We start from the raw sequence: 22,925 nt of genomic DNA, 5'->3' as shown, positions 1-22,925 counted from the left end.
TCGTTTACAGCCCTTTGAATCTGCATTTTGGAAGTTCAAACTCAGGGGCACCATGAAAATCCATTATATACAGAGAAATCCTGAAATGTTTTACTCAAAAAACATAATTTCCTTACGATGAAGAAACAAAGACATGAACATCTTGGATGACAAGGGGGTGAGTACATTATCTGTAAATTTTAGTTCTGAAAGTGAAATACTCCTTTAATGCATCCAGTTTTAATTTTTTTTAAATGTTTCTTTTTTTATGTGAACGTTAATGGAACATTCTATTTTAGTGTTTGTTTTCAAACATTATGGGAACATTACTTTTGAATCAAAGTGACATTTAAAAGGGTTATATGAACTAAAACCTTCCAATGAACAATGTATGCTTTTGTGCTAATGCTTTAGAAACAGTAGTAAAGACTAGATACATCTGAATGAACGTTTCATTTACATTACTAGAATTTGTTTTGTTGTTATCAGTGTAAAGGGTGTTTTTTTTAAAGCTGTCTCAATGCTCTCTCAGGGTCGGGGTCTGATGGACATGCCCATGTTGGATCAGGCTCCGGAGATCCTGCGGACTCTGCATTACCTGAGCTCTCTGGTCCACAGCCTGAAGAACCCAGTAGGCACACGAGATCATCCTGCTCGACTCTGCAAGGACCTGCACGACTGCCGGGACACGCTCTACGATGGTGTGTGTGTTGGGCCTAGAAATTATAGAGCTTAATAAAATAACACCAATAGCATCTGTAGATAGTTGTAAAAATGAAGCATTTATCATGTTCATATTTCAGTTTCAAACTGCATATTAAAATGTCATTACAGGCACTTATTGGATCGACCCAAACCTGGGCTGCTCCTCAGACTCTATAGAAGTGACGTGCAATTTCACCGGCGGTGGACGCACCTGCCTCAGACCCATCACCACGGCTAAGGTCTGGAAATTCAGCTTTCAGATCATCTGCATTATTTTGTATTTGAGAGAGGATGTGTTTAGAAAAGATGTTCATAATCATGTTGTTTCATTGGCTGGTGGCAGCTGGAGTTCAGCGTTGGACGCGTCCAGCTTAACTTCCTACATCTGCTGAGTGCCGGTGCAGAGCAACGAATCACTATCCACTGCTTGAACGTGACAATCTGGAGCCACGCCCCCTCTGAGCCGCCGTCCCAGAATGCAGTTCAGTTCCAGGCGTGGACCGGAGAGACGCTGGAGCCGGATGTGTTAGGAGACACCTGCTGGGTGAGTGTTTCCTTCGAAAAACTAGCTACCACCTGGCAACCTTTACTTAAAAACACTCACAGCATATTTTGCATAATGTGCAAAGAAAATAGTACAAATAATTTTGTCTCTTAAAACATAACTGTTTCTGTCAAGGTGCATTTTAGTCGTATTTTAATCTAAATCTAATCTAATTTCGACCCATACAATATATTTTTGGCTATTGCTACAAATATACCCATTCTACTTGTTTTGTGGTCCAGGGTCACATTTATTCCTGTTTGTTTTTTATATTTTATTTCAGCTTTATTTCCATTAACAACGACCATTTTTAATTGTTTTAGTTGTAGTTAACAATAACAACAATGGGTTTGGTCGTGAATTATTAAAAAAATTAATTCATGCATAACATCACTGATCATGTTTTTCCTGCTACATAGCAAATGAACGGCCGCTGGCAACACGCTGACTTCCTGTTCCAGGTGTCGGACCCTGCCTTACTTCCTGTCGTACGCATAAGCAACCTACCAAAGACAACGGCCTCATCGCGCTTTCACCTAGAAGTCGGACCTGTGTGCTTCCTGTAGTGTGTGTGTGTGAGATCAAACACACACAAGCCCCGCCCACAACCCGCCCCCTTCAGCATTCAGCCACTGATTGGACTGCAGAGACAGAAATAGGTGGTGTGGGCGGGGCTTTTGGGGGATTTAGCACTAGAGACTCCTACAGTCTAAAGGAAACCCCGCCCCTACCAGCCATGGATGTCCAATCAGATTTGACAAGCCAATCATCTTGCAGGGACGAACACTCAGGACATCCGGGCCGGAGAAACTGCCAAGCCCTTTATCTCTGTCTTTCTCTCTTCCTCTCTCAACCTGTTTCTTTGGTGCTTACTCTCTTTCAAATTCATAATAATAATAAGTTATTATAGTACTTGTACTTTTATAATAAGATTCAACAGTTTATTGAAGAGATGAATTAAGATCATTGGGAGGTATTATATGTACATATACACTTATTGTTTATCTGATCTTTTATATGGTAATTTTGTCAAATGTAAAAAAGAAAAAAAGCAATGCTAAAGTGCAATAGGAAAACAAAGAAAAAATAATTGATTATTGATTATATATTAAGTGTGTGTCTCATTAAGGAAGGTTTTTCAGGGGTGTTGTCATTCAAACGTGTCATTTTAACACTCTGTCAGACAGGGAAGTGTGTGTGTGTTTATGTAAATGAGTTTTAGGAGTGAGTGTGAACGTGTGTGTGTTTATGTGACAGATCAGTGAACGAGTGAAGGTGCATGTTTCTATCAAACGTACAGACACACCCGTGCATTTCAACATACATGACCCTTGTTTTTTAAACAGCCTGTCACTCTGAGGGGGCGTGTCTCAATCAAATGGGTGTGTCTTGTTCAAAGGGTTTATAAGGGTGAATCCCTCATAAAAACGTCTGGGTCATATTTCACCCAAAAAGAACGCATATGTTTAAGTGTAAGATTTTTATAGTAACTTTTGTCATTTGAATAATTTCCTATGATTATCATCACAGAAATAGATACATTTTAAATTGCTCAAACATTACAGCAAGAAAAAGTAACGAGTATTTCTGGAAAAATATTACATTTTCATTTAAAAAAATTTTAACGACTATGCAAAATGTACTTTTAATTTCTTTCTTTTGTAATTTCGCTTTTCATTGATGCTTTTCAACAACAGAAGAAAAAACTTTTTGACCAAGACATTACTTATAATAATAACTTTATTATAAGGATAATAACTTGCCACTGAATAAAATAAAAATAAAAATGATATAGTTAATGTGAATTTTTATCTCGTAATTTAGAATTAGGAGGATATTAACTAAAAAAAAAATCAAAATCATAAGAAAATTTGGAATTAGAATTCTCAAAAAAATCATAATAATAAGTTATAAAACTTGTACTTTTGTAACAGGGTTTATTAACTTAAAACTCAGAATTAAAAAAATTTAATTATGAGAAAATTGCGAATCTTGACTTTTCAGGAATTTTGAGTATATATCTTGCTATTTTTGGAAAAATAAAATTAGTCACTAAATAAAAATAAAAATGGTTTAATAAATGTGAATTTTTATCTCAGAATTTAGAATTAGGAGGATATTAGCTCGAAATCCTCAATAAAAAAAAATCTAAAGTACGAGAAATAATTCAGAATTAGGAGGATATTACGAGAAAATTATGAATTACGTCTTTTTCGGGATTTTGAGTTCACATCTCGCTATTTTTGCAAAAAAAAAAAAAAAAAAAAAAATTAGTTTCCCCCTCTGAATAAAAATAAAAACGATATTGTAAACGTGAATTTATATCTCAGAATTCAGAATTAGAAGGATATTAACTTAAAATCCTGAATTTAAAAAAATCAAAAGTACGAGAAAATTATGAATTTTGACCTTTTCGGGAATTTCAAATTCACATTTCATCTCGCTATTTTTAAATAAATAAATAAATAATAAAAAAAAAAAAAATATATATATATATATATATATATATATATATATATATATATATATATATATATATATATATATACGGCATCGTAAATATGATTTTTTATCTCATAATTCAGAATTAGTAGGATATCCACTTGAAATCCTAAGTAAAAAAAAATTAAAAATTACAAATTTTTTCCCCTGGAAATTTAAGTTTACATTTCACTATTTTCCAAAAAAAAAAAAAAGTGCTGAATCTAAATGAAAATGGTACAGTAAATATGAATTTTTATCTCATAATTCATATTAGGAGATAAAAATCATAGTAAGTTATGATAATACTTATTGTATTTTTATAACAGGGTTTATTAACTCAAAACCCTGAGTTAAAAAAATCTAAATTACAAGAAAATTATGAATTCTTTTTGCAAAAAGTTTTTTGTTTCTGCCACTGAATAAAAATAGAAATACATAATATAGCATGAAAAACATGAATTTTTCTCATAATTCAGAATTAGAAAGATATTAACTCAAAATCCTAAATAATAAATTCAAAATTACGAGAAATGTTTTTTCTTCTTCAGAAATTTAAGCTATTTTCTTACAATTTCTTACAACTGTGTTTCCGCCACTGAATAAAAATCAAAAACCGATATAGTAAACGTGAATTTTGATCTCATAATTCAGAATTTTGTTCTTGCAATTGGGTTTCTATCTCACCCTTCTGACTGCCAGACAAAAATCTAAAATGTGAGATGAAAAATCTGACTGCACTTCATGTGTTTCTTTTGAATTTTGGGTAAAATATGACTCGGATGTGTTCTCGACAGGTTTTTGTGAGATTCTCCCATTAAAGGTTGATCTCGGTAACAATGGTGCTAATTTGAAGCTGTTGTGAAGTGGATGCTTTTGTTTAGTGCCTGTGTTATTCTGAATAATGATGTTAGTGTGAATTTTGTGTACTTTAAAGGTGCTCTCAGAAATACAAGCCAAAATATGTGTAGTCTGGAGGTGTCATTCAGTCTGAGCGTCTGCAGCACATCTGCGCAGACCTGCGTGTTGAATGCACGACATGATAAGCTTGTGTGCTTTCCTCTGTGGTACAGAACAGTTTTGTACTTTCACCTCAGTAGCACAAACATCAACGAATGCCTTTTGTAAGGGAAAACATTTGTGTCATCTGAAATATCGGTCGCAATCTTGATGCATTCCCTACAGCAAGGAAACGGCAGTGGTGTTCTGTTCGAAGCTTTTTGTTTCTTTATTCTTCATGACCGTGTGTATAATTCTGCAGGCTTTGTTGTATACAGTGAGTCCCTTTTGCTAATTTAATGTTATTTAAATTTTACAAACGCGCTTTGAAACCAAATTCTCTGTTGTGACAGAGTTTCTCTTCCAGGTAACTTAATTATCCGTATGCCAACTGCTCTTACGGTTGATAAGATTTATTTTATGTGTAAATTTGGGGTTCCAGAGAACAATATATTGCTTTTTGTTTTTTCGATCTGTTTTTATTTTTCTATCCTGTTTATTTTGTTTATAATATTGTCTATAATAATAATAATAATAATCTAAAGTCGTACTGTACCAGGACTGTGTTCTATATTATTTCCAAAGTTCTAAGATGAATTTTAAAACATGTGAACGCTCAGTGTCAGAAGGTTGGAATTCTGATTACCTCAATGCTCTACCATTTCTGTTTGTGAAAAATCACCTCTCAAATTCAAGGCTCAGTAATCTCATCTCTGTCGGCTTCATCGTAATCAGTTTCTTCTCCGTTTTGCTCAGTGTTGTTCTTTGCCTCAGTTTTCCGTACTTGGTTAAATATGTGGATTCTGAATTGGAATTAATGCTTACATACCCAATAAAGATGTTCTTACACCAAAGTCTGCGTTCGGCGTTGTTGTTTGATTAATACAAATCAACAGACATTAGTCAGGTTTTAGATGTTATTTTAAAAGTTAGTTTTCACAACTCAAAACTTTGACAGACCTTTTCTCTACTTAAAGTTTATTTCAGAAATACGTTTCATCAGCTGAACAATTGTTTGGCAAGCCGTTTTAGCTTAAAATATTCTAAGTGTTATTCGTCGTAATTGCATTTTTACTAGTAATAATTCAATCAGAGAGCTCTATAATTACATTTTTACTAGTAACAATTCCAATTAGAGAGCTCTACAAATTATTTTTTACTAGTCATATGTCGCAATGACTTCCATTTATTTTTAATTAGCGAGCTCTACAATTGAATTCTTACTAGTGACAATTCCACTAAGAGAGCTCTCTAAATCAATTTTTACTAGTAATAATTCCAATTACAGAGCTCTTAAATTCAGTTTTTAATAGTAAGAATTCCATTTAGAGAGCTCTCTAATTCAGTTGTTACTAGTAAGAACTGATTTAGAGAGCTCTTTACTTTAATTACAGAGCTTTGCAATTAAGCATATCTTTAATGTGTTTTTTTACTAGTAAAAATTTAATTATAGAGCTCTGTAATTGCATTTTTACTAGTAAGAATTAAATTAGAGAGCTCTCTATTCGGAATTGTTACTAGTAAGAATTCAATTTTAGAGCTCTCTCATTGTAATTCTTACTAGTAAAAATGCAATTACGGCGAGTAACACTTAGACTATTTTAAGCTAAAACGGCTTGCCATACAATTGACCATATGCACGGATTACTTCCTTGTTTTAGACAAGCCAGCTAAGGCATTTCCAGTCGATTGTACTATAGTTGTGTGTATATAAAACGTGACCAAATCTACTAATTATGCTAAACATCTAACAAGCTGGTGTCAAAAAAGAGCTGTGCATTAAATGATTCAGACTAAATTCAGAGTAACAAAACTACAGCAGTAACAAGTTTGTGTTGGTAAAATATAGGCTATTTAATAGCTTTTACAGTTCAAGCTTAAAAGATTAATATCAATTCATATTGAGCGCATTATTTAATCCTTATACCATTAATATTTAACTTATTTAATTTGTAGTGAACTATAGGTGCGGTAAAAGTACTACCAGTTATTATACTAGTAATTTTATAATAAATCGAAAAGCAAGACGTCTTGAAAAAACTAGGGCGTTGAAATGGCAGCTGCAGCCAATGATTGATCCTCTGCTGCCATCTTCTGGTTATATGGGAAATTTCATGTCATTTTCATCTTAAAAAGACATTGTTTTCTGTGAAACACATTTTTGTCCATGTCTTTATTAATGAAAAGTGCGTTTTATTGCACAGCTGCAGAGCTGAAAAATAAAAATTTCAAAAATGTGTTCATGACTATGAAGTCAAATTACTGATTATCAAGAATACGATTAAGATATCCTTGAAGACAAGTATCACTAGCTAGCTAACGTCAGCCTATACACGTTATGATAGTGTTTAGCATTTAAATGTACAACTATGCAGGTATTCTCCTGGGATTACCAGGCTCTGCATTTAAATATGTTATTAAATAATATGAAACTGAATGTTCACTATCATTATTTACGACATTGCACTTATTTTTCTCAGTGTCTGATAAGAATGAGGCAGTAGAGGAGTCTCAAGTGTGTCCACCTATAATAAATAGCATACATAAAATGAGCTTCACCAGAAGTTTAGGAGCTGTCTTAACATTATGCAGAAGTTCTAAAGAACGCTCTGTGCATTAAACAACACTATTTGGTCATACTGGCAATACTCGGATGTATACAATAGCATGGATTGTACGGTTTATGTACTACTGAATACGTTGTCCTGCTAATTTATGCTGTCTAAACCACACAAGAAACATGTGGAAGCTGCTAAATCATATAGAGCTTGACTTAGTAAGCAGGTAAGGGTGCAATATAATGACAAACTAAAGTTAATAGGTGGTAAAGAAACGTACAAACAGTATTAATTAAAACATTAGCGTAATATTTCACTTACCTGAGTGGAAACGAGAAGAACAAACACAAATGTTGTCAATATTCTTGCTCTGGACATCCTAGTTCAGTTTGGCCAACCACAAATGCCTTTTGTTCCTCAGACAGGTTTTGCACTCTTCTTCTTGATTTGTTCTAACTTTTGGCGGTATATAGTATCGTTAAGTTACTCCAAATGTTTTTCCTGGTCCGACCGATTAGTACAGCCCAAAACATGACAATAATTGACCAATTTTTCGGCAGCAATAATCAGTGAAATATGTGTTTCGTTTGGTTCAGTGCTGCCAGTTGACATGTGAAAACACTAATAAATGAACTGTAGCCTACTTCAAAGTCTTATTTTCATTACCGTTAAAAATTAAATAATAAGACGTTACCTTGACTAAAGTCTATACAGACACTATCACTGATCTATATGGTAATATAAAATACTCTCTATTATAAATTAGTGGACACTATAAACTTCATTTATAACGTAAGAACATGCGCGGCCGTTTGTAATTTAAATTCACGAAGCTTCCGGTATCGTCTGCTTACGGTTATTTTTAGCGGAACGAAAACACATCGTTATCTCGCTTAATATATTATTTTAATGTATTGTCGTAATAACAAACACTGCAAATAGTTTTACCGTTTACAGCACTTTATTATTCTTGTAGTATTATTATTGTAGGCTACTTAGCCTACCTTTAGCTGTTATTGATTCAGAAGACCTGCTCATTCACATAAAATAGGCTAGTGTACTTCAGCTTTGAGTTATATAATTATTCTTTTTTGGCAAGTAAAGATGTTTTATGAAGATATTTCATAAAATCTCTAACATAAATATATCGAAATTTTATTTTTGATCAGTAATAGGCTGTAAATTGCTAAGAACTTAATTTGGACAAATTTAAAGGTGATTTGTTTGCATCCTCAGATTACAGATTTTCAAAAAGTTGTATCTCGGCCAAACATTGTCCTATCCTAACAAACCAGGCCCGTAGCCAGGGGGGGTTCGGGTGGTTCGAACGAACCACCCCATATTGCCAAAGGTCCATAATTTAAAAACATTTATTTTTTATAAACAAGTGTTCTTTTAAATAACGACATTGAATTAGTGTAAAAGCTTTAATTATTAAAGATGTCATAAATTTGGGCAAGGAAAGACAAGAATTGCATTATGGATTAAATGCGATAGTCATTTAAAGCATGCCACACGGACTGTATCCGCTCAGATCACAGCAGCGGAGCGCAAATTCACTAAAGCAGACGCGTTTACTAGCGAGCACTAAACAGTGCTGTAAGATCCACAATGAAGCGCTTGAATTTAATAAAAGAACACAAATGACTTTGCGACTTAAACAGGCGAAACAGCGCTGACAAACAGGAGAAACACTGTGCGCGACGATACAGTCAGAAGCATTTACCATGTAGCCTTTTTATTTTACACTAACTGCACCATGGTATTGCGGTAGAAATGCGGAATATTATATTAATGTAGACATGTATTAACTGTAAAGAAGTAATGTAATATAAGTATAGTATAGCATTTGTGCATTTGTACTAAATTTATTTAGACCACTGTTCTTTATACAAATACATAGAAAATATGTGGGCTAGTTAATTTTTATACCATGGTGTTAAGGTGCTATAGGCCTATGTGTGTGTTTTTACTGGTTATCATGTATGCTACTAGCAAGGGTTCATTTTAATAACTCAAACAGTCAGAATAATTACATTTCACCATAAAAAATGAGCTTTGTTACAATTTTTACAGATGTTATTGTTTTTTATGAACATTATCTGAGCTGTAAATCATGATAGAGGTTTAATATTTTACTAGACATTGCTTTATCCCGGTCATTCAATATTAATTCTATTTCTGCAGGTCTTAAAAAAGGAAACAAAAAGCCTTAATTTTGATTTAAAAAATCCTGCAGATACCATGTAGGCCTATATAGTTAAACAAAATTCCTTTCTTGATATTTGTGTTTTGAAAAGGAGGACACTGCATAGGGCCCAGAGGTTGAAAGGGGCCCAGAAAACTCAGTGCAGGGGTGTAGCATGGGTCAAGGAAGAACACGGTACTTTCTGACTAGAGGCAGTTCTGGACCCTTTTTAGATTTGTCATCAACTTTTTTATTTTTCTTGTTCAATTTGCACAGTGAACATAGTTGTAGCTCTTATTTTTGAACTCTCAAAATGCACCAAATTAATGGATTTACCTTTAAAATGTATAAAATTTTCTCCAGGGGGGCATGCCCCCGGACCCCCCTAGAGGGATGCACATTCACCCACCACTGTCTCTCGAAATCTTACATGACCATGCTGTGGGCCCTCAACTAACACCATTACCCCCTGATGTTTTGGCTGAAGCCAAGTTTTTTATTTAAATCCTACAAACACAAACTCAATTAGAAGTGTGTCAGTATAAAGGATCTGTGCATTTATTGCATTAACAATGTCAGTTGTGGCTGTTTATTAATTGCTTTAGGTATTTGTGTATATTTACTGAATAATGTAGTACATGATCTTGGTAAGTTTGACCTCATTGTAGTAAATATGTTTGGTGCATCAAAAATCATGCTTATTAAGATACCAACAGACATGCTAATCCAGCACAAACGTGCATGAGAAGTCACCAAAATGAAGTAGGCGGTTTGAACCTCATAATTAAATACAAAATGGGTGGGAACTGAAAAAGGTCCACTTTTTGAAAAAAAGAACCCCCCCTTCTGCTAGGCTGGCTACGGGCCTGCAAACCCTACATCGATGGAAAGCTTAGCGTTCAGATATCAAAAAATATTGGCCCTTATTTTTTGGTGGTCCAGGGTCACAAATTGTAATAATAGTTGGAACATACATTTAAAAAAAAAAAAAAACAAATCTTTTTGTCCATTATGGTAACCCTGATATTCCCAAGATCACACTGAGGGGAAAAAATATTTCACACCACATGTATTCATTTCCATTTATTAAAAACACAATGCTACCAAAAAGGTTATATAAATACAAACCTTTTTTATATTTTATACTTGATTTACAGTGATTTCTTATTGAATTAATACAAATGAATATAGTCATTGAACACTAACAACAAAAAACTAAAACTTCAAGTGCTTCTATCCAACCTGTTGCAAATGCAACATTTGAATCAAAAATGAGTTACATAAAAAAACTCTACACACAAATAGATCAGTAACATTTAACCTGATGACAGTTTTACCTGCTTTACATATTAAATACAGTACACTGAAAAAAAAATAATTTTCAAGTTTGTTGTTTGTATTAGGTTTCGAAGTAGACATTATTTGGCAAGAATGCAAAATAGGATAAAACACACACTGGCCTCAAACTGTCTCCTGATAAACTACTGTATTATTCTTATTTAATTCACAAAACTAGCTTCACCAAGATAGGCAAATAGTGCTGATCCGTCACAAAGCAGCTGCTAATGTTGAATGATGTAAAATGTAGAATAAACTCCCACTGTTTGTAGTTGTAGTATGCACTTCATAAAAGAAAGTGTGCAAAAACTATAAAAGCGATTAAGACAAAGGGGGCGTGTCTTGAAGTGAAGGGGGCGGAGCCATGGAGGTCATGTCCACAGAGAGCATGTTCCAAAAGCAGGTGAGTCTCAGGTGTGATGCCTACAACACACATTTCAGAGAGAGAGAGAGAGAGAGAGAGAGAGAGAGAGAGAGAGAGAGAGAGAGAGAGAGAGAGAGAGAGAGAGAGAGAGAGAGAGAGAGAGAAAATCTAACTAAAAATAAAATATTATAATTGTTTATAACTGATGACTGATATTTTATGAAATCTCTTACACAAATTTGAGTTAAATGGCCTCATTGCATATAACATTTGTGACCCTGGATGACAAAACCATCCTTAAGTAGCACTGGTATATTTGCAGCAATAGCCAAAAATGCATCGCATGGGTCAAAATGACCAATATTCTATTTTATGCAAAAAATCATTAGGATTTAAGTAAAGATCATGTTCCATGGAGATGTTTTGTAAACTTCCAACAGTAAATTTATCAAAACTTAATTTTTGATTAGTAATATGAATTGCTAAGAAGGTCTTTTGGACAACTTTAAAGGAAATGTCCTTAACGTTTAGATTTTTTGCACCCTCAGATTCCAGATTTTCAAATAGTTGTATCTCGACTAAATATCATCTGATCCTAACAAACCATACATCAATGGAAATCTTATTTATTCATCTTATATAAAATTATGCATAAATCTGAATTTAAAATTACTGACCCTTATGACTGGTTTTGTGGTCTGGGGTCACATTTGAGTTATGTGACAACAGAGCACATGAACATCTATTTTAGGCATCCCAGTAAACTAGGTTGTCTCATGTTTACTAAAAGCATTAGACTTCTTAAAGTGCAGCTCTTTTTATGTAATAAAATATTACATAACTTAATGAATTCCAATTGCTTTAAAAATATAATCTAATACTACAGCTGAAACAGCATCAACTGAATATTAAAATAATACGTAGTAAAGTTTGAAGTCAGTAAATGTTTAATTTTTGCTTTTTGACACCAAACTTTTTAACAGTAGTGTAATGCATGTATAGCCTCATGAAAATATATATCTGCTTTTATATTTTAGGAAGGGAGTCTCTTTAACAAAACAGTTTGTAATCCCCAGTCCTCTAGGATCTGTCAATCAATGATTTCCACCCTTATATGGTCACAGGAAGTACACGTGCCATTATTGATGAGCAGTGCCCTGTTTCCATCATTACACAATGAGTCGATATAGGAGAACAAGAAAATAAAGAAATCAAAAGGACTGTATTTTTTAAAAATATATATTTTATAACACAACTGAGGTTGAAACTCACTGTGCTGTGACCATTCCTCCCAGAGATGCTGAAGTTCCTCATCGTGTTCATGAGTGTGGTCTGGAGTGAAACACATCACAAAACTTTTAAATGAGTGAAATTCTGCATTAGTCCGCCCTTAATGTTTATAATTAAAGATGACAGACAAAATCCACGAGGTTCAGAAGAGGGTTAATGTGATAAATGAAGTGTTAAGAGAGTAAAACGTGATCTAGACCAGCGCTGGAGGGTCTCGCAGCAGGTTCCGTACCATCACTGTGCTGGAACAGGAGCTGCCGCAGCTCTCGCAGGGCTCTCGTCAGGTTCTCCAGCTGGTCGTGGAGGTGGATGTTCTCCTCAATCAGAGCGTGGATGGTGTCCTGTAGCTCAAACGCTTGACAGCACACACTTAGTAGCACACAAACACACACACAGCGCAGAGCCTGCGAGCGATGCATCCTGAACACACACTCACACCTGGATGAAGAACCGCTCACAACATCAGAACAACATCTTTACATAAACACACTCGCAGTGGCTTTCTGCAGGCTGAGGGACACTGTTCTCACTCATCTGACAGTCAAATACAGTTAAGAGAGAGAGAATGAGAGAGGGCTGTTCTCTGCTTTATCCTGATCAATTCAATCATTAAGTGAACTCAGAGTCCAGTCATAGATTATACTGATGCAACCGGATAAACTCCACAGCTGCACTGCACTATCACCACATTTCACTCTGTAAAACCAGCAAAAACCAGAGGATATGGGTTAAAGAGAGTTCAAACAAAAATGTATTACTCTCCATAAATAAAAAAATTGTGTAATATAAACTTGCAATTGCTAGATAAAATAATTGGGAGATAAAAAGTCGCAGTAACAAGAAAAAGTGTCAGAATTGCGTGATATAAAATCACAATTGCGAGAAAAAGGTGAGAATTAGGTGATAAAAAGTAATTGTGGAAAAAGTCAGAATTGTGTGATATTAACTTGCAATTGTGAGAAAATAGAACTGGGAGATTAAAAAAAGTCAGAATTGCATGATATAAACTTGCAATTGCTAGAAACAATTTAGAATTGCATGACAAACTCGAAACTTGCAAGAAAAAAGTAAGAATTGGGAGATAAAAAGTGAAAATTGCAAGAAAAAAAAAATCTAAATTGTGTGATACAAACTCGCAATTACAAGAAAAAAGTAAGAATTGGGAGATAAAAATCAAAATTGCAAGAAAAAAGTTAGAATTGCGTAATAAAGTTGTATTTGCTAGAAAAAGGTAAGAATTGAGAGATAAAGACGCAGTAACAAGAAAAGTGTAAAATTAAGATATAAACTCACAACTGTGAGAAAAAAAGTATGAATTGGGAGATGAGTCAGAATTGCGAGAAAAAAAAGAATTGGCAGTTGAAAAGTCACAATTGCAAGAAAAAAAAGTCAGAATTGGGGGATAAAAAAAGTCACAGTAACAAGAAAGTGTCAGAATTTCATGATATAAACACAATTGTGAGAAAAAAGTATGAATTGTGAGAGGAAAAGTCAGAATTGTGAGAAAAAAGTCAGAATTGCGTGATATAAAGTCACAATTGCGCGAAAAAAAAAGTAAGAATTGGCAGCTGAAAACTCATAATTGTAAGAAAAAAAGTCAGAATTGGGAGATAGTCAGAACTGCATAATATAAACTGGCAATTGCAAGAAAAGAAAAAAAAGAAGAGCTGGGAGACAAAAAGTCACAACTGCGAGACAAAATTCAGAATTCCATGATATAAAAAAAAAGTCAGAATTACATAACAGAAGCGAGGATAAATAACAACTGGGAGATAAGTCACAATTGGGAGAAAAAAAACTGAAATTGCATGATATAAACTTGTAATTACAAGAAAAAAAAAATAAGAATTGGGAGATAAAAAGTCAAAATTGTAAGAAAAAAGTCAGAATTGCATAATACGAAGTTTATTTATACCTAACAATTGCAGTTTATATCACAAAATTCTGATTTTTGTTCTCATAATAGCAACTTTATTTCTCAGAATTACAAGTTTATCTCAGAATTCAAACTTAACTTGCAATTGTATTAGATGTCATTTCTGAGAAAAATTAGCCTAGAATCTAGACGCGCCCCTAGCGGCAGCAAATTACATTTGCTTCTAAGGTCAGTCTAGTTACTCTCAATTCACTTAAATTTCCGAAAAATCCAAGATGTACCGGGCCAATCACGAGTCGGTGGGCGGGCTTAACATGATGACGACTGACCTGCGACCATAAGTTCAGTCAGACATGAATTCCTGGTTCCGTGAATTAAGCGTGGAAAACTGAACAGTATTTATATATTTTTTTACTTTTGATACACAGCCACGTCCATGTGTCCTGAGCAGGAGCTCGTTACATCTGAACGCGCTGTGGTGTAGAATACGCAAACACCGGAAGCGATCTGTGGCGTGTATACGACACTCATTGTTTACACAGCACAAGAGATTGTGGATATAGCGGCTATTCAAAATGGTAATTTTGGTACTTGCGCTTGTCCTGGTTGTTCAAACCCATTTAAAGCTGAAAAAGATTACGTTTGCTTGCGCAAACTCATCCTGGACTTTTTTTTTTTACATATTTCCTCTTTCGGTGTTTGCGTATACTACATCAAAGCGCGTTCACATGTGACGAGTCGAATCATAGATATGCTAAACTCGTGCTCATGACAGATGGACGTGGGTTTGTATCAAAGGTAAAAAGAAAATTATATAAATACTGTTCATTTTCTTGCAAAAACCGATCGTTTCGTGTCTTAGGACATCAATGTATCGTCACGAGCCGCAGGGTGTAATTTGGATTTGTCTGTGCATGTTTTTGTTTACTTTTAAAGGTTTAGTGCCCATCTATGTCTATTATTTAGCTGACAGACTGCACAGTGCACTGATTTTTGTTAAAAATCTTCGTCGCTCTGACTACGTCACCTGACCGACTACGTCTCTGATTGGTTGTAGCGCTATCCTATTGCGTGGAGAGGAGTTTGAAAGACAACCGTTTATCCCACCCCTCCGGTTGAGCCCTGTCTATGGAGAGTGCCCAGACCCTACATTTATGTGGGTCTGGCTTGCCAGGCTAGAGAAAAATAGTTTTTGCGATATAAACTCAATTGCAAGTTATAAAGTCAGAATTGCGAGTCTAAAAGTGCATATGTCTCTCACAATTCTAACTTTATAACTTGCAATTGTGAGTTTATCAATTCTGACGAAAAGTCATAATTACGTGATGTGCACTTGCGAGAAAAGTCGTGAATTAAACAGTCACAATTACCTTTTTTAATTTAGTGGTGGAAACGGACTTATATAGATTTGAGAGCAGCAGCAAAGGGGAAAATTGGTGAACTATGATTAAATAAGAACACATTGCAAAGACAAGCAGGTTTTGTATATCATGAGCCTTTGAGATAAAATGGATAACACTTTGTAAATTAGGAAGAAAAAGTCAAAGAAAAAAAAAAACTTTGAATAGGCAGTGATTTAATGCTTTATCTTGACTTGACATTAACTATGCATTAAACAATGTAATGCGGGAAAAAAAATCTGATTATCCATTAAGCATTCATCTGCTTTTAGTCCAGCATTTAGATGCATAAAATGCATAACCAGGAAAACTTAACTAAACAACAAACCTTTGAATATGCAAACTTGTTACACAAGTAGCGTGTATGTGTATGTGCACACTGATACAAATGAGACCTGGAGATAGACTAACTTTGACCAAAAGCACTTTATTAAGTCAAACATTTTATATGCAACCATTTATGAACTCTTGGGAGTCCTGGAGCGCTTCTTCTTCACCACCACAGGCTTCTGACTCTTGAGGATGGCGCTAACGCGTCTCATAGCAGCCTGAGACACAGACAGAGCATCAGTCAACTACTGAACAAGCACATGAAACCTTTAATCAAACTAAAACGGTGTCAGATCTGCATGTGTGAACTCACCATGCGCAGGTCTCTCCTGTACTTATTTTTGCGGATGATGTTCTTCACGCTGGTGAGGGTGGCGCGAGAGTTCTTGTTGACGGTGATCTTCTCGTACGAGTTGCCAGGTTTATGCTGACCTGAAACAAATGCAAACTTTCAGCTTTAAAAACAAAAAAAAACAACAGCAGATGTATAAAAAGCAGAGATGTCTAGATTAATGGCTGATTTTAGAAATGAACCACACTGCAATGTCTTCCCTTGGCTTCCAGAACAAATATGCAATCTTATAGCATCCTAATACTATGCAATCTCAACTTCATAAAGCTTCGATGGGGTGTAAAAGTTTGAAACACTGAACCGGTGTCAATTTCATCCACTCACCTGGACGTTTCTTCAGGATGACGACCACACCTTTGCCATCAGCGGCCGGCTCGATGCCAACAGTCTTGCGGTGAACGAGACCATTGAAGCGGAAAGAATTCTTGGCCTTCAGGTTATAAGGCTCCTGGAAAAGAGAGGAAAAGCATTTGAGATCAGAAAGCAGTAATTATTTAATATGTAACAATAAAATAAATGTTCAGTCAAATGAAAATCATAGCAATGTTTTTAAACTAGTGGATCACTAGTCTGTAAAAAAAAAAGGATAGATATTCAGATATGAACTCGCAATAAAAAGAAAAATGTCAGAACTGCATATCATCAACTTGCAATTGTGAGAAACTAAAAAGTATGAATTGTGAGATAAGTCAAAATTGTGAGTTGGGAGATAAATATAAACTTGCAATTTTAAGAGTTTATAAACTCACAATTGCAAGAAAAACGTCAGAATTGCGAGATATAAACTCACAACTGAGGGAAAAAAAGGAATTGGGAGATAAAAAGTAGCAATTGCAACTAGCAATAAGTTGAAATAAGTTGAGATTTTATAAGCTCACATTTGTGCAAAAAAGTCAGAATTGCGTGATATAAAAAAATTTAATAAATGAATGAATAAAAAAATATGAATTGGGACATAAGAGTCACAAATAAGTTCATAAGAAAAAAAAAAAAAAAAAAAAGTCAGAATTGGGAGATATGCCTACAAAATACAAACTCGCAATTCTGAGAGTTTAGAAACTCACAATTGTGAGAAAAAAGGTCAGAATTATGTGATATAAACTCACAACCATGTTTTTTATGGATATTCAGATATGAACTCACAATTGCATGAATAAAGTCAGAATTGTATGATATCACTGAAGATAATTTGAAAAAACGAGAAAATATAAGCTTGCAATTCCGAGAGTTTGTAAGTCAGAATTGTGTGATATGAATTGAAAATTGTTATAAATTTAGTAAAATTACACAGTTTCTAACAAAGACATGTTATGACATCCCTTCATCCCCAAAAGAGAAAAAAAATCATGTGTCAGGCTAATAAATCATTTTTTTTTTGCATATTCAAAACTGTCAGTGTTTCTGTTCAAGCTCATAAACCACATTAGCTTAAAACATTGAGATAAACCATGAAGCAGATACACTACATTAGAACCACAAATAACTGGAAAAGAATTAGCTCATTTTCTGAACTGCATTATTCCTCTTAAAATCAGGATTTCTTCATGGACCACTAGGAATTGCACAAAACCAACTTATTAGTGTGTGAAATTAAAACCCAGTAAAGCTCAGTCTCATCAGCAGTGTTGTCAGTGAAATCGAACAGTAGTGACTTACGGTGCTGTAGGTCTGCTTGTTCCTCTTGATAAGGAAACTAGAATTGTTCCTGATGACCAACCACTGCAGGTGAGAAGATGCCATGATGACGATCCTGAACAAATGAAACAAGGCAACAAATATCACATATACAGACCATCTTCAATAACAGACAGTTCACATCAAATGCATATCCAAAACCAACTGCACCTTAACACTTTACAGAACAATTTATAATAAAGTGTCATTTTTCTTGTTTATGTTTTGTAGTGTTTTTGTTTGAAATGTACGTTTTGCAAATATAAAATCTCCTTTCATTACATAAACAGACACATATGACAAATAAGTACATAGAGTTTGTGTCTGTAATCCTGTCATCAACTCAAGGACCCTCATATAAAACCAGAGCTGTAAAATGCCACATAAACAGACACAATAAGCTACTTACTAACATGAATAACCCTCTGATTGTGAAAAAACAAAACAAAACTTGATTTCTCAATTTAGACTGATTTTCATCCCATCTAGCGGTGTGCTGCTTGTCTCACATTTACTGACTGAAGGCCTCGCTACGCAACACCGGCAGCGTTATAATGAAATATCCTGCTTTTTATTGTCACTACGCTAAATGATACAACTGACATGCAGCTTATAACATATTCGACGTAGTTATATACACGTTTAATCCTGAAATGTGCGCTAGAAAGCGTTTAATCGAGGTTTGAAAAGCTACACAAGACGACCACGTTACCTTTTCAGCAGAGGAAGAGCTAGGGAAAGGAATGAGTTCCAGTTCCGGTGGCGCTTTCGTACTTTCTTACGCCTCTTTGAGGATTACTAACTTAGTCTATTGTCTTCGTTTCAAAAGTATAGAAAATAACGAAAATATATTGTAGGCGTATTTTCAAATGGTTTTGGAAATTTATATTAAAATATGTCTTTAAATATATTATTTTTAAACAGGACTATATGTTTGATGTACAGTGCGGAGGTGCACGAACAGCGCAGTCGTCAGTGGTGCAGTTGGTGTACGTCACGCGCTCTATGCGCTCTACGTCATTTTCATGCGTTCTCTAACCACAACAACACAGCTCTGATGTCTGCTGTTCATAATACATTATTAGGATTCCTACTTGGCCTAATTTAAGACAGTTAGATCATGTTAATGACAGTGGAGTATAGGCGGACGATATTACTGTTATTCGTATGATTAAATAAGCAGTTAATGCTGAAGTGATGGAGAGTGATGAAGATCTGGAGACTCTGGGAGAGAAACTGTATGATCTGATATATCCTAAATATACGGAGATGACTCCTAAACTCACAGGTGATACAGAATCTATCTATCTATCTATCTATCTATCTATCTATCTATCTATCTATCTATCTATCTATCTATCTATCTATCTATCTATCTATCTATCTATCAGCAAAAAGAAATATGTTTACTATTTAAAATAACTGTTTTCTATTTGAATATATTTTAAAAAATGTAATTTATTCCTGTGATTTCAAAGCATAATTACTAGTCACATGATCCTTCAGAAATCATTCTAATATGCCGTTTTCCTGCTCAAAAAACATTTATTATTATTAATATGTTGAAAGCAGCTGAGTAGAATTTTTTCAGGTTTCTCTGATGAATAGAAATTTCAGAAGAACAGCATTTGCCTGAAATAGAAATGTATTTTGTAACATTAAATGTCTTTATCATCACTTTTGAAATCAACTTAATAAAGTATTAATTTTATTTTATTAAATTAGACTAACTCCAAACTTTTGGATATTACAAAAGCTTTTTATGTTAGATAAATGCTGATGTTTGGATCTTTCTATTCAATAAATATTAATAATAATTATAATAAATGTTTCTTGAGCAGCAAATCAGCATATTAGAATGATTTCTGAAGGATGTGATGCTAAAAATTCAGCTTTGAAATCACAGAAATAAATTACATTTTAAATAACATTCAAATAGAAACCAGTCATTTTAAATAGTAAAAATATTTCATAATATTACTGCTTTTGCTGTATTTTAGATCAAATTATACAGGCTTGGTGAGCAGAAGAAAATTCTGATTAAAAACCTTCTAATCTATCTAATATTGTAGTTTAACTTTCATTATGTGATGCTTGCAGGGATGCTTTTGGAGTTGCCTGCGTCTGTTGTGTCTCAGATGTTGTATGATGAAGCTCTGCTGAATAAAGCACTGGAAAGAGCACTGACTGCTCTCACATCATTGGACAACAGGTATCACTTTTTAAAAACAAAAACAAAATTGAACTTAAAATGCAAAATACTGGACAGGAATCACAGAATAATGTATGCGCTGTGGTGACATCAGACAACTAATTTAAAACCAAAATAAATATTTCATACATAAATTTTGGCAGTACATAATATGACATCTGTCTTATCTTTCTAGTGAAGCCGTGTCTCACACTGAAGATGCAGCGTCTGTGTCCTCTGACTCTGTGGGTGAACAGCTGTATGACCTCATTGAACTCTATAACACTGGACACACACAGAAAATAACAGGTACATGCTACAAAAACACCAAATGAGGGCATTCATAGTCTGTTGGAATAGTAATGTTACTTTGACAACTATACAGGCATGTTATTGGAGCAGAAGAAGGAGGTGGTGCTTCAGCTGCTGTCAGATCATTCGCTCCTCGAGGAACAAGTCAAGACCGCCTTGAAAACCTTGCAGGAGTAGGTGCCTTTAACAGTGGTGTTGAAAAAAAATCAAGATTAGGCATACAATTATGTCTTCAGAATCATTCCTACATGTGAAAATGGGCTGAGAATGAAACAAATAGGTTTTCTGCTGAATAAAAGATTATTTAAAGGGATAGTTCACCCAGAAATGAAAATGGGATGTTTATCTGCTTACCCCCAGGGCATCCAAGATGTAGGTGACTTTGTTTCTTCAGTAGAACACAAACGAAGATTTTTAACTCAAACTGTTGCAGTCTGTTAGTCATATAATGGCAGTGGATGGGCACCAAACCTTTAAAAGTAAAAAAAAAAACATGCACAGGCAAATCCAAATTAAACCCTGCGGCTCGTGACGATACATTGATGTCCTAAGACACGAAACGATCGGTCTTTGTGAGAAACTGAATAGTATTTATATCTTTTTTTACCTTTGATACAGTTGCACATTGCTATATATCAAAGGTAAAAGATTTTATAAATACTGTTCAGTTTCTCGCAAAAACCGATCGTTTGGTGTCTTAGGACATCAATGTATCGTCACGAGCCGCAGGGTTTAAATTGGATTTGTCTGTGCATGTTTTTTTTTTTTACTTTCAAAGGTTTGGTGCCCATCCACTGCCATTATATGACTAGCAGACTGCAACGGTTTGAGTTAAAAATCTTCGTTTGTGTTCTACTGAAGAAACAAAGTCACCTACATCTTGGATGCCCTGGGGGTAAGCAGATAAACATCACATTTTCATTTTTGGGTGAACTATCCCTTTAAGACTTCATCTGACAAATAGTTGTTAAAAGACATTTTGGAATCAACACCTCAAAATGAGTAAGAAACCAAAAAAATGCATTCATTTAGCACATGTGATGCAATGAATTTGGAAAGATTAAAACATGCAAGAAACAAACACTGTTTATTTGGGGCTTAGGCAGGGTGAGGAGGTGACAGATGTCAGCGACGGCTCTGATCGAGAGGAAGTGGAATCCGTCGGAGAGACGCTTTTTAATATTGTGCATCAGTTAGACCCCACCCACTGTGCTGATATCACTGGTGAGTTGCTCAATTCATTTGAATACAGGCTTCTGTAGATTGTGTGATTGTGATGAATGTGTGAACATTTGTGCATTTAGGAATGCTGCTGGAAATGGATCCTAGAATGCTGAAACAGATTCTGTCTGATCGGAGCATGCTGGAAGTCGCAGTTCAAAGAGCAAAAAGTGCACTGGTACTTCAGCCAAATATACGCACATACACATCCAAGGCTTTGTTGTAATTTGAGTACTTGCTGATGAAGTATGCATTTGCTACAGAAGAGCAGTGGAATGTTACGCTTTGAATAGCGAACAAGTAAAACTTTATATAAATGTTTCTCTCTTTGTCCACAGGAGGGCGCTCTGAAGCCAACACACACAGAAATGTCAGCATAAAGCTTGGCATCTGCAGACCATGTGACTGCGAGGAACTTTGTACTTGGGACTTGTAGGCCTGAATTGCTGTATATTTTACTTGTATACAACACAGTGTTTACATGGACATCCTTTTGAGGATTTTTGGCACTTTTTATTGCTATGAATGGTGGAGAGGAATATGTCACGGGAACCTGCTTCACCTGCATGAGCTCCTCAGCTAGACTCTAGAGCATGTGTATTAAACACTAGGTAATAGCTTTGACATTCCAGGGGCGTCTGCACATTTTTACGAGCACGTTTATAGTCTTTTGATGATTTGTGTCATAATTAGCTATCAATAAATTGTTTATTTTTTAGTTTTGGTTAAAATATATGTAATATATTTGTTTGTAAATAATAAAATAATTCAAAGTATTACTCTGTAGTTTTGTTTGAGATGTATGTACACTACTAGACAAAAGTTCTTGAACAGTAAGATTTTTAATGTTTAAAGAAGTCTTTTCTCCTTAACAATTTTGTGTTTATTTGATCCAAAGTACAGACAAAACTGTAAAATTTTTAAATTTACTATTTCAAATAACTGCTTTCTATTTAAATATTTTAAGATTTTAATTAATCTTGTGATTAAAGCTGAATTTTCAGCATCATTACTCCAGTCTTCAGTGTCACATGATCCTTCAGAAATCATTCTAATATTCTGATTTGCTGCTCAAGAAAATTACTATTATTATTATTATTATTATCAAAAGTTGAGTAATTTC

At 34.6% G+C, this 22,925-nt stretch overlaps 3 protein-coding genes across 3 annotated transcripts in view; 2 read left to right on the top strand and 1 right to left on the bottom strand.

Moving 5' to 3' along the window:
- The window catches only part of col27a1a (collagen, type XXVII, alpha 1a), a 37,046-nt gene extending 31,484 nt beyond the window's left edge, over nt 1-5,562 (top strand). The window contains exons 45-48 of the mRNA XM_073824233.1: nt 512-680; nt 814-923; nt 1,028-1,228; nt 1,648-5,562. Of these exons, the coding sequence (XP_073680334.1) occupies nt 512-680; nt 814-923; nt 1,028-1,228; nt 1,648-1,794 (627 nt within the window). The 3' untranslated portion in view covers nt 1,795-5,562. The remainder of the gene's footprint in view (nt 1-511; nt 681-813; nt 924-1,027; nt 1,229-1,647) is intronic.
- A 10,567-nt stretch (nt 5,563-16,129) lies between these two features.
- rpl28 (ribosomal protein L28) lies at nt 16,130-18,811 on the bottom strand. The gene is made up of 5 exons (XM_073824885.1): nt 18,791-18,811; nt 18,061-18,154; nt 16,729-16,852; nt 16,366-16,484; nt 16,130-16,270 (listed from the first exon to the last, which is right to left on the bottom strand). Exons 2-5 carry the CDS (start codon nt 18,142-18,144, stop codon nt 16,181-16,183), a joined length of 417 nt encoding a protein of 138 aa, XP_073680986.1. The 5' UTR covers nt 18,145-18,154; nt 18,791-18,811; the 3' UTR covers nt 16,130-16,180.
- A 312-nt stretch (nt 18,812-19,123) lies between these two features.
- On the top strand, nt 19,124-22,581 carry LOC141293020 (uncharacterized). Its single transcript, XM_073825066.1, has 7 exons — nt 19,124-19,366; nt 20,179-20,290; nt 20,466-20,578; nt 20,655-20,754; nt 21,684-21,805; nt 21,886-21,980; nt 22,141-22,581. The coding sequence occupies exons 1-7, from the start codon at nt 19,276-19,278 to the stop codon at nt 22,180-22,182; spliced, it is 675 nt and encodes a 224-aa protein (XP_073681167.1). The 5' UTR covers nt 19,124-19,275; the 3' UTR covers nt 22,183-22,581.
- The last annotated feature ends 344 nt before the right edge of the window (nt 22,582-22,925 follow it).

The sequence above is a fragment of the Garra rufa genome, chromosome 19 (assembly GCF_049309525.1).
Source record: "Garra rufa chromosome 19, GarRuf1.0, whole genome shotgun sequence".
NCBI classification, from domain to species: Eukaryota; Metazoa; Chordata; class Actinopteri; order Cypriniformes; family Cyprinidae; genus Garra; species Garra rufa.
This window is presented reverse-complemented; position numbering and strand designations above follow the sequence as displayed.